Genomic DNA, 14,078 nt, shown 5'->3' with positions numbered 1-14,078 from the left:
TTCAGAATTTTTGGTTAGTATTTAATTGGGGATTTTTAATTTGTTCTTTTTCCAGCTTTTTTAGTTGCATGCCCAATTCATTAACCTTCTCTTGCTCTATTTTATTCATGTAAGCATTTAGAGGCATAAAATTTCCCCTAAGTACTAGTTTGGCTACTTCCCATAATTTTGATATAGTCTCATTAGTGCCATTCTCTTTGATGAAATTATTGTTTAGCATATCTTTCCATGACCCTTTATTATATATTTTTTTGCATCACGATCTTAAAAGGATTCATTCAGTATTTTTGCTTTTCTGCATTTGATTGTGAAGTCTTTTATGCTCTTATACATGGTCAATTTTTGTATAGGTGACATATATCACTAAGAAAAAGGTATATTCCTTTCTATTCCCATTCAGTTTTCTCCAGAGGTCTATTATATCTAACTTTTCTAAAACTCTATTCACCTCCTTAACTTCTTTCTTTTTTATTTTGTGATTAGATTTATCTAGTTCTGAGAGGGGGAGGTTGAGGTCTCCCACTATGTAGTTTTGCTGTATATTTCTTCCTGTAACTCACTTAACTTCTCCTCCAAGAATATGGATGTTTTACCAGTTTGTGCATATATGTTTAATCTTATTACTTCATTGTCTATAGTACCTTTTAGCAAGATATAGTTTCCTTCCTTATCTCTTTTAAGTAGATATATTTTTGCTTTTGCTTTGTCAGATTGAGATTGCTACCCATGCTTTTTTTTTTACTTCAACTGAAGCATAATAGATTCTGCTCCAGTCTTTTACCTTTACTCTGTGTGTATTTCTCTGCTTCAAATGTGTTTCTTGTAAACAACACATTGTAAGATTCTGGTTTTTAATCCACTCCCATTTTATAGGACAGTTTATCACATTCACATTCATGATTACTAACTATATTTCCCTCCATTCTACTTCCCCCATTTATACTTTTCTCTCTCCTTTCACCCTGTCCCTCCTCACCAGAATTTTGCTTCTGACCACTGCCTTCCTCAATCTGCCTTCCCTTCTATCAGTACCCTGCCATCTTTTCTTTCCCCTTTCCTCTACTTTGAATACTTCCATCTGTTGCTATTGTTGTTGAGCCATTTCATGTCCATCTCTCCATGATCCCATTTGTGTTTTTCTTTTCTTTTCTCTTAGATGCTAAAGTGTTTTACCATTTCCTTCTTCAGGTCATTTTACAGATGAGAAACTGAGGCAAATAGGGTTAAGTGACTTTTGCATGTTCACACAGCTAATAAGTGTCTGAAGCCTATTTGAACTCAGTTCTTCCTGACTCCAGGCCTGGCACTCTATCCACTGTACCACCTAGTTGTGAGTCTCTATTATCATGGATGTTAGCTGACTTATTACCAGGGAGTGGAGGGAAGGGAGTCACTAGGTTACACCTAGTGGTGGATAACCCAGTGGCCACACTCCCAGACTTACCGTCCTATTTTCTGCTTAGGTTACATCCGGCAGAGACGATTTACTCATTAAGCCCCACCAAACAGGGTGGAGCTGATACCAACTTGGATGTATTGATTCCTGCCTGTCATGTCCTGTTAATCCAGCTAGCATACCAGTTACTTTTGACATTGACCCTGCCCAAGTCCCCATTTACTCACTGCAGAATAGCCAACAAGGAGCCTATTGGGACCATACAATAATCTCGAGCAGTGATCACAGATCACCCTTGGTGAGGTCGAGGGAATAAATGAATTCCCAGTAAGATAGTGGGTCAGGAGATTGAGGAGACATTGTGGATTCTGCCCACTGGACAGTTTGCCTATAGGCTGGTAGGAAAGAAAGTGACTAGAATTAGAAGGGAGGAGGTGGGCTGGTGATGAGGAGAGCCCTAGGCTCTGGCCTGCCCCCTTCTTTGCTTTATTTCCACAGGTAACACTGGATATTAGACAGGGACTAGTTGGGATGCTCTAACTATTCATTTTGTTCCTGTTGACCTTTATGATCCTCTACTTGACTTTCAATCCTGGCCATCAACCATACAGTGAAGGTAGCCAGATCTAGGAGCACCATGGAAGTAGTCTTGCTTTTTGCAGGGACTCTCTTGGTGGTGTTTTTCCTCCCCAGATATAGCTTTGGGAAGCCAAAGGCACTCAACTCCTTCCTGCACCTGGCTTAGCAAAGAATAGTGGCAGCAATTTGCTTCAGCAACCGATAGCTATCATCCAGCTCCAAAAAAACACCTGCTGGGCATATCTCTGAAAGATTGGTACAGAAATAATCACATGTACTACAATGCACTCAGTACCAGCTTACTATTTCCCTCACTGTCTGCCTTTTAGAGACCTCAGACAAGAGCACTTTAATCCGTAAAATGGAATTGCTGGAAGGGGCGCTGATTGTGAGCTGTTGAAAAATGGTTTTTACTCCCTATTTCAGTCTCTTGCTGGAATGGTGCTATTAGGGTTAACTTTTTTTTCCCCCTTTTTGGAGGTTAAGTGACTTGCCCAAAGTCACATGGTTAGTAAGTGTGTCAAATGTCTGAGGCTGGATTTGAACTCAGGTCCTCCTGAATCCAGGGCAAGTGCTCTATTCACTGCACCCCCTAGCCACCCCCTGGGGTTAACTTTTCTAATTCCTTTTCCTATTTCCCTGCTCTGCATTCCTCCTTCTTTATCAGGTAATTTAGAAAAAAAAAAAACCTTTCATTTTACTGGTTCTATAGATAGCAGGGTTCTTTCCTACTGGTATTATGCTGGCTGGTTGTCTCAAATAACATATAAGTAAAACTCTGAGTGTCTCAGGTTTTTGGCTGGAGCAGGGATAGTCCCTGTCACATGACACCCACTGCAGACGTGGAGGTCACACACTGAGACTATCCCTATTAGCAGCTATTTTTATCCTTCCCTTGAAAGTAGTAATAAAGTTTGTTAATGCTGTTTCTGTGTGAGATGATGCTTTTCATCTAGACTCCCTTGCACTTATGCATACTAATCACTTTAAGCCATAATACATATTTATTTTCCATTTTAATAATAATAGGCAGCTCTCTAGTAGCAGTTACACAACTACTTTTCCATCGGTTCCATTACTTTTCCTAGAAATAAAATGCTTCGAGTGGCTTTATCCAAAATCATCACCAGGAAGGGCCTATTGAAGACAATCAAAGCACCAGGGTGAACCGAAGCTGACCGGGGTTCGATCCTTAACTCCGTGGTAGCTGCAGCCTCAGTTCCCTTTTCTCCAACATCTAACACAGCTTTGTGAACCACCTGTCAAGGTAAAGCAAATATTATGATGTCAGCTATTACTATAGCCTTCATCCAGCTTCACCTGCCTTTCCCTCTGACCCCACAAAGATCAATATCCCATGGACAAGTTCCTCATTCTTACAAATAAGCTAAACATCAGAATAAGTTAAGGATATAAAGAGAGCATTGGAATTTGAATCAGAGTACCTGGGTTTAAAAGATTGTATGTTTAGAGCTATGAGGGGCCATAGAGACCATTGAGTTCAACTCCTTCATTTTACAGATGAATACATGGAGACACAGAAAGGTTAAGTGCTTTGCCCAGGGTCAAACTAGATGGCAGCTAGTGAGTGTCTGAGGTTGGATCTGGACTCAGCTCTTCCTGCCTGCAAGTTGACTGTCCTATCCATACAATTCTATTTCAGTTCACATCTCAGTTCTGCTCACCTGTGTGACCTATGGTGAGCAACCTTCCTCTCTGGGCCTTAGTTTTCTCACCTGTAAAATGGAGTGATGGGACTAGATAACCTCTAATGTCCCTTCCACGTCTGGATCCTAAGAAGAATCATGAATATAGAACAAAGGATATGGCTAAGAATGGATTTTTATAGCACATAGAGTTTAGAATAAGATGACAATATAGAAGACAGTTTCATATTCTAGGTGAGAAAACAAATAAAATATTAGAGTAAATGGAGAAAGAGAAGAGATTTTCTCATTGAAGTATGCTATAGACCACCGACACAGAAAGAAGAAAAATGAGGAGGGGGAGAAGCCTGGCACAGAGGCTTGATACAGTACTGGTAGGAGATCTAAATTGTCCAGAACAGTGGTGGGGAGCCTGCAGCCTTGAGGCCACATGTGGCTTTTGAGGTCCTTGGATGTGGCCTTTTGACTGAGTCCAAGTTTTACCGAGCATATATTTTTATTAAAGGGATTTGTTCTGTGAAGTTTGGATTCAGTAGACTGCTCTTGAGGACATAGAGGGTCACGTGTGACCTCGAGGCTGCAGGTTCTCTATCCCTGGTCTGGACATTTGCTGGAGCTCTCAATCAAAAGCATAGTTGCTAATAATATCTTGCCTAGGTGCCCCTTTCCTTCTTGTAAATTTAGAGGAATCAACAAGAGAAAATTCCATTTTGTACCTGATTCTCAGTAACAGGGAGAAACTGGCCACTGGGATGGAAATGATGGGAAATCTGGGGAGAAGTGCCCACTCTATTCTCTGGGTTTGTGAAAAAGAGAGACAAATCTGGGCATCATCTGACATGCACTTTAGATCAGAGGAAAACAAATTTCAAAGGGTTCAGAGGATAGAAGGGTAGGATCCTATGGACAAAAAATGCTTCAGGGAAAGGAAACTCAGGAGAGATGGGAGATACCCAAGAAAAACCCTCTGAAGACACAAAGGAAGATATCATTTAGGGGTTATTCTATATCAAGGATTCCTTTTGTATGTGTGGTTTGGTCTCAGTGGTCACTGAGGTCTCTTCCAACTCTCAAATTTTTTGATTCTGTGAAACCAAGACTCAGCTAAGTGATTTAAGGTCACAGCACAGCAGCAGAGTCAGGATTCAAACTCAAGGTTTTAGAATTTAAATGCAATTTTCTTTCCAATACACCAAGAAAAACATGATTATTTGTAAAGACTGCAGCAATTTTACTGTCCTGGTCACCCTCTCCTGGATGCTCTCCAGTCTGTCAATCTTCCTTCTAAAATGTCTCTAAAGCTGAACAAAGTGATCAGTTGTGGTCTGTTTAGGTGCAAGAACAATAGGACTTTAATCTCACCCATTCTGGACATTAGCCTTCTATTAGTGCAAACTCAGATTGATTTTAGATTTCTTATCACTTATCACTTATCACACTCCTAGTGCTTATGAAGTTTGGAGCCAATTTGTAGCCAGTTGTGTGCTGGTAAATGTTTAACAACTAGCTCTAAAAAAAATAAAGCAAAAGAAAATAATGCCGAAATGTATACATTAAATTTTAATCTATTAACATTTTCAGTTAACATCAACAATATTAACAATATCAACATTTTCACCATAACTTTCTTTTCTTTTTCTTGGTCCTTTTTAATTTTTTGGAGGGGGGAGGGCAGAGGGGTAAGTGGGGTTAAATGATTTGCTCAGGTCACACAGCTAGTAAGTGTTAAGTGTATGAGGTCAGATTTGAACTGAGGTCCTCCTGACTCCAGGGCCGGTGCTCTATTCACTGCACCACCTACCTTCCCCCATAACTTTCTTAAGTCTAGAAATCAACAAAGTAATAAAACAATATATTATTTGTAATGTTGGTCAATTTTCAAGGTGTAAATGCTCCCACTGAAAATCTAATTTTGGCTATTTTGGGCTGGTTCAAGCATATCCCTGCCTACATCCCAATAAAACCTCTATGATCTTTTTCATGGGAACTGTTGTCTATACATATCTCTTCCATATTATGCTAACAGAATTGATTTTTTAAACCCATGTGGAAGACTTTATATTGAGCCTATTAAAAAGAATCTACTACAAATTATCAACTCACATTTGAAATCTTCAGTTTGTAAAGTTCTGAGATACCAGAAAAATCCGCCTGGTTAGTGAAAGCATCTTGGATTCCCATTCCTGGGAGGATGGTGTCCAGGTTGTATGAGGCAGAAATGAAAAACTTTGGAACATACAAATTCACTAGCCTATTAAAGAGAGGGAAAAAGAGATCAACCCTTCAATCCCACAAGATCTGCTATCCTTACCCAAATTCCTGATGTTGGGAGTCTCACAGGCAGAGATGAGACATACTGTTGGGAATAATGGATGTGGTATATAGCTGCTAAGTAAGTCACCTCACCCAGAGAGATAGCACAGCTGTTTGGGGAGATTCTCATCTAATTTAGAGCCCCAAAGAATGAAACATGTGAAATGACAGGTTGGGGTTATAGGAGAGGGAAAGTGTTCCTTAAATGATTAGTGGTCTCTCTATTATCTCTCATTCCATAGCAAAGGGAAAGAAGGCAGGTCTAGTAGGCAACATGCCAAATGAAGAATATTTTGTTATCTGACTTTTATGACAGATTAAATATTCAGAATGACGCATAGTTTCAGACATGGCCAATGTGTGAATTTATTTTACTTGACTATGTATATTTATTTTTAAACAAACAAAATTGTTAATTTAAAATAAATTAAATAAAATTTATTATTTATAGTTTAGTAATTATAACTTATATTTATTTATAAGTATAAAATAAAATTTAAAATTATAAATTAAAGTTATAAAAATGAATTAAATAAATTTAATTTAAAAATTAAAAATAAATCCCCATAAATTTAGTTTAAAAAAATTCTTGCTCTTGATGGGGTACATAGAATTCTTTTCATAAAATTCCTAATTGTCTGAGGGAGGTCTTGAAGGCTATGATGTACATTATTATGCAGGGAGTAAAAGTCTTGTCCTAATCCTTCCCAACCTTGTTCTTTCTTTAAATATTTTATTTTGATATAGCATGTCACAGAATACTTTCCAGTTTACAAAGTTTTTTCACATCCATTATTTCCTTTGATCCTCATAATATTCCTAAGATCCTGGAAGGGACAAGATGATTGTCTCCATTTGATAAAGGGACTCAATTCCTCACTTTGTCTGTTGAATTCCTACCTATCCTTGAAGGTCTGATTCTAGGGCTGCTTCCTCCATAAAAAGTCTTTCATATTCCCCTCAGTAGGAAATGCTTTCTCTTGACTCACAAAGTCCTTTACTGGTACCTTAAATATAATTTTGTTTTGTAGTTCTTTCATATATTATATACTTCTATTTGACTATAAGCTTCTTGAGAAAAAACTTACTTAAAAATTTGTTTATTAAACACTATATACCAAACACTGTGCTAAGTTCTGGGGCTACAAATTCAAAAGTGATGAAATTCTTGTCCTCAATGAGTTTATATGCTGACAGAAGACAACACATTTAAGGAGTGGAGACCAGGAAGGGGTGTTTGAAGACACATTACATTTTATTTACTCTTTGACTCTCTCCCAGTGCCTAACACACAGTATATGCTTAATATATTCTTGCTGTCGTCTTTCAATGTGTATGTCATGCATAACTGCAAACATTGAGTAAGACTGTCTACTTGAATCAAGACCCTAAGCTTGACTGGGGAGATAAAGATGAAAGGAATTGCATGCTCCTTGATTTAAAAGAAATGCCGGTCTGTTAGGGAGATGAGAAACACCCTTGGATATCTATAACAGAAGTTAGAATGAAAACACACACACATACACACACACACACACACACACACACACACAGAACAGGTCAAATAGAAATAGTAGAGCTAGGTTTGAGCTCAAGTTCTTGGATTTAAATCTAGCCAGAGCAGGTAATGATGCTTCCTTTAGGGTCATGTGTAGTAAAATTTTATGCCCCCTCTATCCCTGGGCAAAAGGACCATAAATTTAGAAGTAAAAGGAACGTTAGATGACATTAAGTCCAATTTTCTCTCATTTTATAAATGAGGAAACCGGGTCTCAGAAAGACTCTGTGAGTTTCTTTAGGGTCAAAGTGCCAAAGGCAAAAATCAGAGTCCAGGACTCCCTGAATCCACTATGCCACACTAACTCAGGCATGAAAGCTGAGACTCATTTTTGTGGTTAACTCAGGCAGTGAGATTCTAGGGGTGACCAAGGAGAAAGCATGAACCCTCAGGTACTTAGCTATCACATCCCAGACTGTCCCTTCTGCTACTGGCACTTATGTCCCAATGAGAACAGAAAGGTTACCCTTTCTGGAGCAAGTGGTTCCATCTCCTCAGAGTTGTTGACATTAGAGTGTCCTCTAGTGGCTTCATCTGGCCTTGGTCAGGAAGGACCAAAATGGCCAGTGCATTTTTACTGTAGTCCATCTGAAGTACAGTGCAGTTCAATATCCTATCCACAAAGTAAAAGTGTTCTTCAGTTTGGTGCATGAAGGAAACCTTCATCACATCTGACTGGCTCATGTAAAAGTTGCCGTTTTCCTTGGTTTCCAGAGGATCAAAAGGTTTCTCCCATTTGGCTTAAGGGACAAAGAAAAGAGATCATTGCATTTCCTGGGGAAGGAGATTTATAGTTCAGCAACAATCCAATCAGAGTAGATTGGAGTCAACAAAGGATAATCATATCATCACTATTCATTTTTCTAAGGAATTTTAAAGATTTTCAAAGTACTTTATTCACAAGAACTCTATGAGGGAGGTGGGACATGTATTATTATCCCAGTTTTATAGATGAGAAAACTGGGGCTCAGAAAAGTGAAGAGAGGCCTACAGCTAATACATGACAGAAACCAGTTTCATTGAACCATAGGATGTTAAAATTGGAAAGGAATTTAATGATCATCTCAGAATTTTCTATGTATTGGTCCTGGAGGGGGAGTTGGAATACTCCTTCCCTACCACTGTGTTCCTTTGCTACCATTATTCAACAAGCTCTCCTTCTTTAAAGTTCACTCCATTCATATTTATTACCCAGTCAAAATACTAGTTTGGGCACCTGGGTGGCACACTGGACAGAATGCTGGATCTGGAGTCAGGAAGACTCATCTTCCTAAGTTCAAATCTGGCCTCAGACACTTATTAGCTGTGTGACCCCAGGCAAATCACTTAACTCTGCCTTACTCTGCTCTCCCGTAAAATGAGTTGGAGAAGGAAATGACAAAGCACTCCAGTATCTTTGCCAAGAATACCCCAAGTGGAGTCATGAAGAGTTAGACATGACTGAAAGATGACTGAAAAACAACAAAAAATCATTCCCCATCTTTCTCATGGAGTTCAATACCTTTTTCTCCATGTCACTTTCCTATCATTCTAAATCTCTACTTCCTATTCACAGAAACTAAACTGAAAAAATCTGCTTCTGTTGCCACCACTTCCTTGTCCTACCTTTTGCAATCTGATTTCTGACTTCATCACTCAAATTAAACCACTTTCTACAAAATTACCAATAATCTCAACTGCCAAATGGGAGAGTTTTTCTTAATCTTGACCCTTCTTGATCTCTGTATTGTTGGACAGCGATATTCTTGCTGCGTATTATCTATTCTTCAGGTTTTCATGACATCTTGGTTCTCCTCTTCCCTCTCTGACTGCTCCTTTTTAATCTCTTTTGCAGTCTTCATCCGCAATATGCCCTGTAACTGAGGGTGTGAACTGTTCTGGGCTATTTTCCCTCTATACTCTCTTGCTTGGTGACCTTCTCATCTGCCATGCATCGACTTAATCTCCTTTATACCGATGACTCCCAAATCTATATATCCAATCAATCAGTGCCATGCACTGTTCTAGGCAATGAGGCTACAAATACTAAAAAGAAAACTATTCTTCTCTCAAGGAGCTTGTATTGAGGGAAGATAAAATGTAAATAATTATGTAGAAAATATATACATATATTATACTATGTTTTATGTCTATCTATATCTATCTATATATATCTATATCCTCAAAAATTAATACAAGGAAGCCAGAGAGGAAGCTCTTATCTCCAGCCTCAGTATGTCTCCTCTGGGGAAAAATGATGGTTCAGAGTTTCCCAGCAGGTACATGTCAGAGCAGGTTCTTGGACAGCTTTTGCCCGTTCTAAGGCTGGTTGTCTAATGGCTCTCTATTATACCACACTGCTCTTCTAGCAACTGGTCATCCTCACAACACTAAAGCGGTCAACATTGTTATAGCACTTTACATTTTGCAAACTGCTTTTCTCACAACTCTGATGACGTCCAAGTATCATTGTCTGTATTTTACAGATCATTAGACCATAGATTTAGGTGAGGAAGGACCATTAGAGGCAACCTAGCTCAACCTCCTCACTTTACAGCTAATGCCCAGAGAGGATACGACTTTCTAATTTTACAGTTAGTGTGTTTTGGTTTTGTTGTTTCAGTCACATCTGACTCTCTGTGATCCCATTTGGGGACTTCTTGGCAAAGATACTGGAGTGGCTTACCATTTTCTTCTCCAACTCATCACAAATAAGGAAACGGAGGCAAACAGGCTTAAGTAACTCGCCCAGGGTCACACAGCTTATAAGTGTCTGAGGCCAGATTTGAACTCAGGAAGATTAAGTTTTCTGAATCCAGGGCTGTACCACCCAGCTAGGGTGTGTTGAAGTTAAATAGTTCATCTTCTCTCTTTCCATTTTACTATCATGCCTCTTTTGAAAAAAAAAAATATCAGGAAACTAAACTTGAAATCCATAGTTATGCATGTAAAGGTCCTTACCTTTAAAGAAAATAAAGTTCACTAAGATCATGTAAGTATTCGGTACAAGATCTTTGATCAAGTCTACAATTTTCCCTTTGGTCTTCTTCTTCACATAATTATTGATCTTCTGTTCAGCTGCTGAAACATTTGAGAAGTCAGTAGAAAAGGCCTCTGACTCATATAGCTTCTGGACATCAGTTGTGAACTGGGTGAGAATTTTCACCTGCTTTTGGATGAAGAGGGCATTTCCTGCCTTCAGTTCAATTTCCTTGTTAGGGAGATTCAGGGTGTGGACAAGGTGATGGAAACCTTGGTGGATTTCCTCCTCTTGCATCTCTGTGAGGTTGAAGCCCAGGCACTCTAGGATCTGAGTCTGTGTATCTGATCGGGCCCCAAGGGACATCATAGCAAAGGCTGAGGACACACTCACTGGGGAGAAGAAAACATTCTTCCCAGTGTTCTCTGAGGCCAGCTTCCTATACAAGTTGAATGCAAAGTCAGCATTATTGGTGGACATCTTATAGAGGGTTGAGTTCCTTGGGGGAGAATGGTTGATGTCATTACCTTTACCTTCATGCTGAGTACCAGGAAAACAATGAATGGTAGCATGAAGTCCAACAGCAATGAATACTATGTAGAAGGAATATGGCATTTTGACAGAAAATATATCTGCAGTGAATGAAAGAATAGGAGAGAGATGTCAGAAGTAAATCAGTGATTCAATGTTCAATTCAATGCAATCCAATAAATTCTTATTAAGTGATTATTTTGCCCAAAGTCCTATGCCCTGCACTGGAGAAACAAAGAGGAGAACAGACAATATAGTTCTCACGCTGTAAGGAGTTGACAATATAATGGAAGGACAAGACTATTATTGGGTGTTATGATTTCCTCTTAATAGACTCATAGTCTATAGTGAAGCATAAGGATTCAGACAACAAACAGGAGAATTGGTGCTGTTCTTACATGCTTCTGGGGAGGATGGTCTATTACATAGTCTGATTTGTTACATGGTCCTCCCTCTAAAAACAGAAACAAGCAAGCAAGCAGGTAAACAAGCAAAAAAGCCGCCCAGTGATTACTTACTGAAATTCTACCATTGCTAATTCATTCACTTGGGCTAAGCGTTAGCCTCCCTAAATACACATACCTAAGTCCCTGTCACCAGTATGAATGACAGGGTCACTGATTCAGAGTATTTAATAGTATTTTAGAGCTATAAGGAAATTCATAGATTATCTAGTTAGGACCCCCCCCCCCTTTATTTTCTTGAGGGGGAAACTGAGGCCACAGAAGGAAAGTGACTGGCTAAAGGTCACACAACCAGTTAATGGCAGAGCCAGCCCTAGAATCTGAGTCTGGAGATTCCCAACATGACTGTTTTTCTTCCTTCCAGGAAGGATAAAGAAAGGAGGAAATGCTGGGCATCCGAAGGGAAGGAAAGCAGAAGAGTGTGAAAGGGAAAGAAAGTCTATAGATGAAAGAAAGCAGGATGAAGGTTTTGAAGGTAAATTCTTCTATTTCAGCTCCTCGTGGGTTCAGCAAGCTATATCTAATGCCAGACCAAACAAGCCTTTCTATGATATATATATATATATATATATATATATATTTCTTGTCAGCTACTAAGCCAAGAGGAGCCACCAAAGAATTGTTCTTCCCTTACCTCCTCTGGTTCCCCAGAAGGATTGGCCTCTCATCCTAATTCAGTGGTTTCGAAACATGATATATGTGACACCTTACCCCTCCGTTTTTTACAGAAAAAAAGTATAGTGTTCCTTTGCAATTTAAGACCATCTGTGCAAATAGTTTTCTTAACTTGTGTTTTGTTAAAATAAAATTTTTTATTATAATTTTTAACAGAAACTATACAAATATACAATAAGGTAAGCCCTAACTAATTTGTCATTAATCCAGGTTTGCCAAGTCTTCCTTCCATAGACACAAGTCAAGATTAAAACAACCTTGACATATTTTACACTTACCACATTAGCTAAAATGATAAAAAGGCAAGTGACACATGTTTGTAGGGATATGGAAAAATCAGGGCGTTAATTCATTGTTGGTGGAACTGTGGACTGATCCAATCATTTTGGAGAGGAATGTGGAATTATTTCCAAAAAGTTATTAAACTACTTATGCCCTTTGACCCAGAAATACCACTACTTGGTCTATTTCCAAAGATGATTAGAGAAAAAGGAAAAGAACTTATATGTTTTAAAATGTTTATAGCAGCTCTCTTTGTGATGGCAAAGAACTGGAATTGCAGGGATGCCCATCAATTGGGGAATGATTGATCAAGTTGTAGTATATGGTTGTGATGGAATACTGTAGTGCTATAAGAAAAGATGAGCTCAATGATCTTAGAAAAACATGGAAAGACACACAAAATAATGATGAAATGAGCAGAACCGAAGAACATTGCAAACCTTAAGAGCAAAATTGTTTTAAGAACGACTTTGAATAAATAAGTTTTTTGACTATTATAAATACTCAAATTTAACTATAAAGGACATATGAAGAAAAATGCTATCTGCATCTAAAGAAAGAACTGGTATGTATAGAATAATTGTACATACATATATGTATATATATGTTATATATACATATGTATCTATACATACACCTATTTCTGTGTAATGGTAGCCTGCTCTAGAGTGGGGGGTGTAGAGACTGGGGAGAGGGGAAAAAAGGAAAAAAAGTAATTTGCATGACAATTTTGCTATATATTTGAAAGGAATAGCAAGTTATGCATAACAGATTTGCAGTTTTGTGAGCAGTCATCTTTTTTATTTTAACTATGTTATGGAAATGCTTGTTTTATTCCATAAAATAAAATCAATTAAATTTTGCTACACTTACAAAGAAGTTTTACTGGATTTGTTTGTTGAATTGAAATAAAACATTTAAATTTGTTTTTCCTAAAAAAAAAATCTCTGTGCCTTCCTAGATGGTCTTCATTTAGTTGCTGTGACACCAAATATTCCTTACCTGGTGGCCAGCCCTCTGGTGATTAGTGTTTCCACAGACACACGTTCTGTTGCTGGGCCTCTCCTAGAAACTTTTCCAACATCCTTGTACCTGCCAGAGCTCATGCTTCTTTTGGCAGAGAGCCCTGATTTATCCTCAGAACAAAATGGGGTATCTGAGGAAGATGTCCATGTAGGAACACTGAAGTACAGACTATTAGAATATTGGAATCATTAGAGGCCTTAGAGTCACAGAGCTGTATAGAATGTCAGAGTGGGAAGGGATCTTAGAATACATAAGGCAATAGCAGTAAAGGACCTCAAGAGGTGATCCATTCTATTACCTGTATTTTACAGATGAGGAAACTGGGGCCTAGAGATTTGCCCAAGGTCACAGAACTAAGTAGTAGATGAGTGAAGACTAGAATCTAGTTTGATTTATTTTCAATTCATTACTTTCTTCATGTAATAGGGATTCATAAGAATGTATTTTCCATCTAACTATATTTTCCATGATACCTAATTAGAATATCTAGGACTGTACATCCAGAGAACTATGGAGTCTGAATGCAGATTGAAGCAAACCACTTGCTCTCTCTCTTGTTTTGTTTTTTTCTTCTTTTTCATTGTTCATTCCATTGGTTATAATTCTTCTTTACAACTTGACTAAGGTT

At 38.4% G+C, this 14,078-nt stretch overlaps 1 protein-coding gene across 1 annotated transcript; it reads right to left on the bottom strand.

The window, feature by feature from the left end:
- Nucleotides 1-3,030: 3,030 nt before the first annotated feature.
- On the bottom strand, nucleotides 3,031-11,087 carry LOC138174101 (thyroxine-binding globulin-like). Its single transcript, XM_069104270.1, has 4 exons — nucleotides 10,454-11,087; nucleotides 7,980-8,253; nucleotides 5,746-5,893; nucleotides 3,031-3,234 (listed from the first exon to the last, which is right to left on the bottom strand). Exons 1-4 carry the CDS (start codon nucleotides 11,085-11,087, stop codon nucleotides 3,031-3,033), a joined length of 1,260 nt encoding a protein of 419 aa, XP_068960371.1.
- Nucleotides 11,088-14,078: the final 2,991 nt, after the last annotated feature.

Source organism: Petaurus breviceps, unplaced genomic scaffold (assembly GCF_028583685.1).
Source record: "Petaurus breviceps papuanus isolate PSGF00001 unplaced genomic scaffold, PetGlider_PUasm1.0 685, whole genome shotgun sequence".
Lineage (NCBI taxonomy): Eukaryota > Metazoa > Chordata > Mammalia > Diprotodontia > Petauridae > Petaurus > Petaurus breviceps.
The sequence above is the reverse complement of the archived record's forward strand: the minus strand, read 5'-3'. Positions and strand labels throughout refer to the sequence as shown.

Coding starts and splice junctions, on each gene's coding strand:
- LOC138174101 (XM_069104270.1), bottom strand. CDS start 11,087: ATGCCATATTCCTTCTACATAGTATTCATTGCTGTTGGACTTCATGCT. Junction 8,254..10,453: donor GAACTTTATTTTCTTTAAAG/GTAAGGACCTTT, acceptor TTGTCCCTTAAG/CCAAATGGGAGAAACCTTTT. Junction 3,235..5,745: donor ACAAACTGAAGATTTCAAAT/GTGAGTTGATAA, acceptor TTACCTTGACAG/GTGGTTCACAAAGCTGTGTT.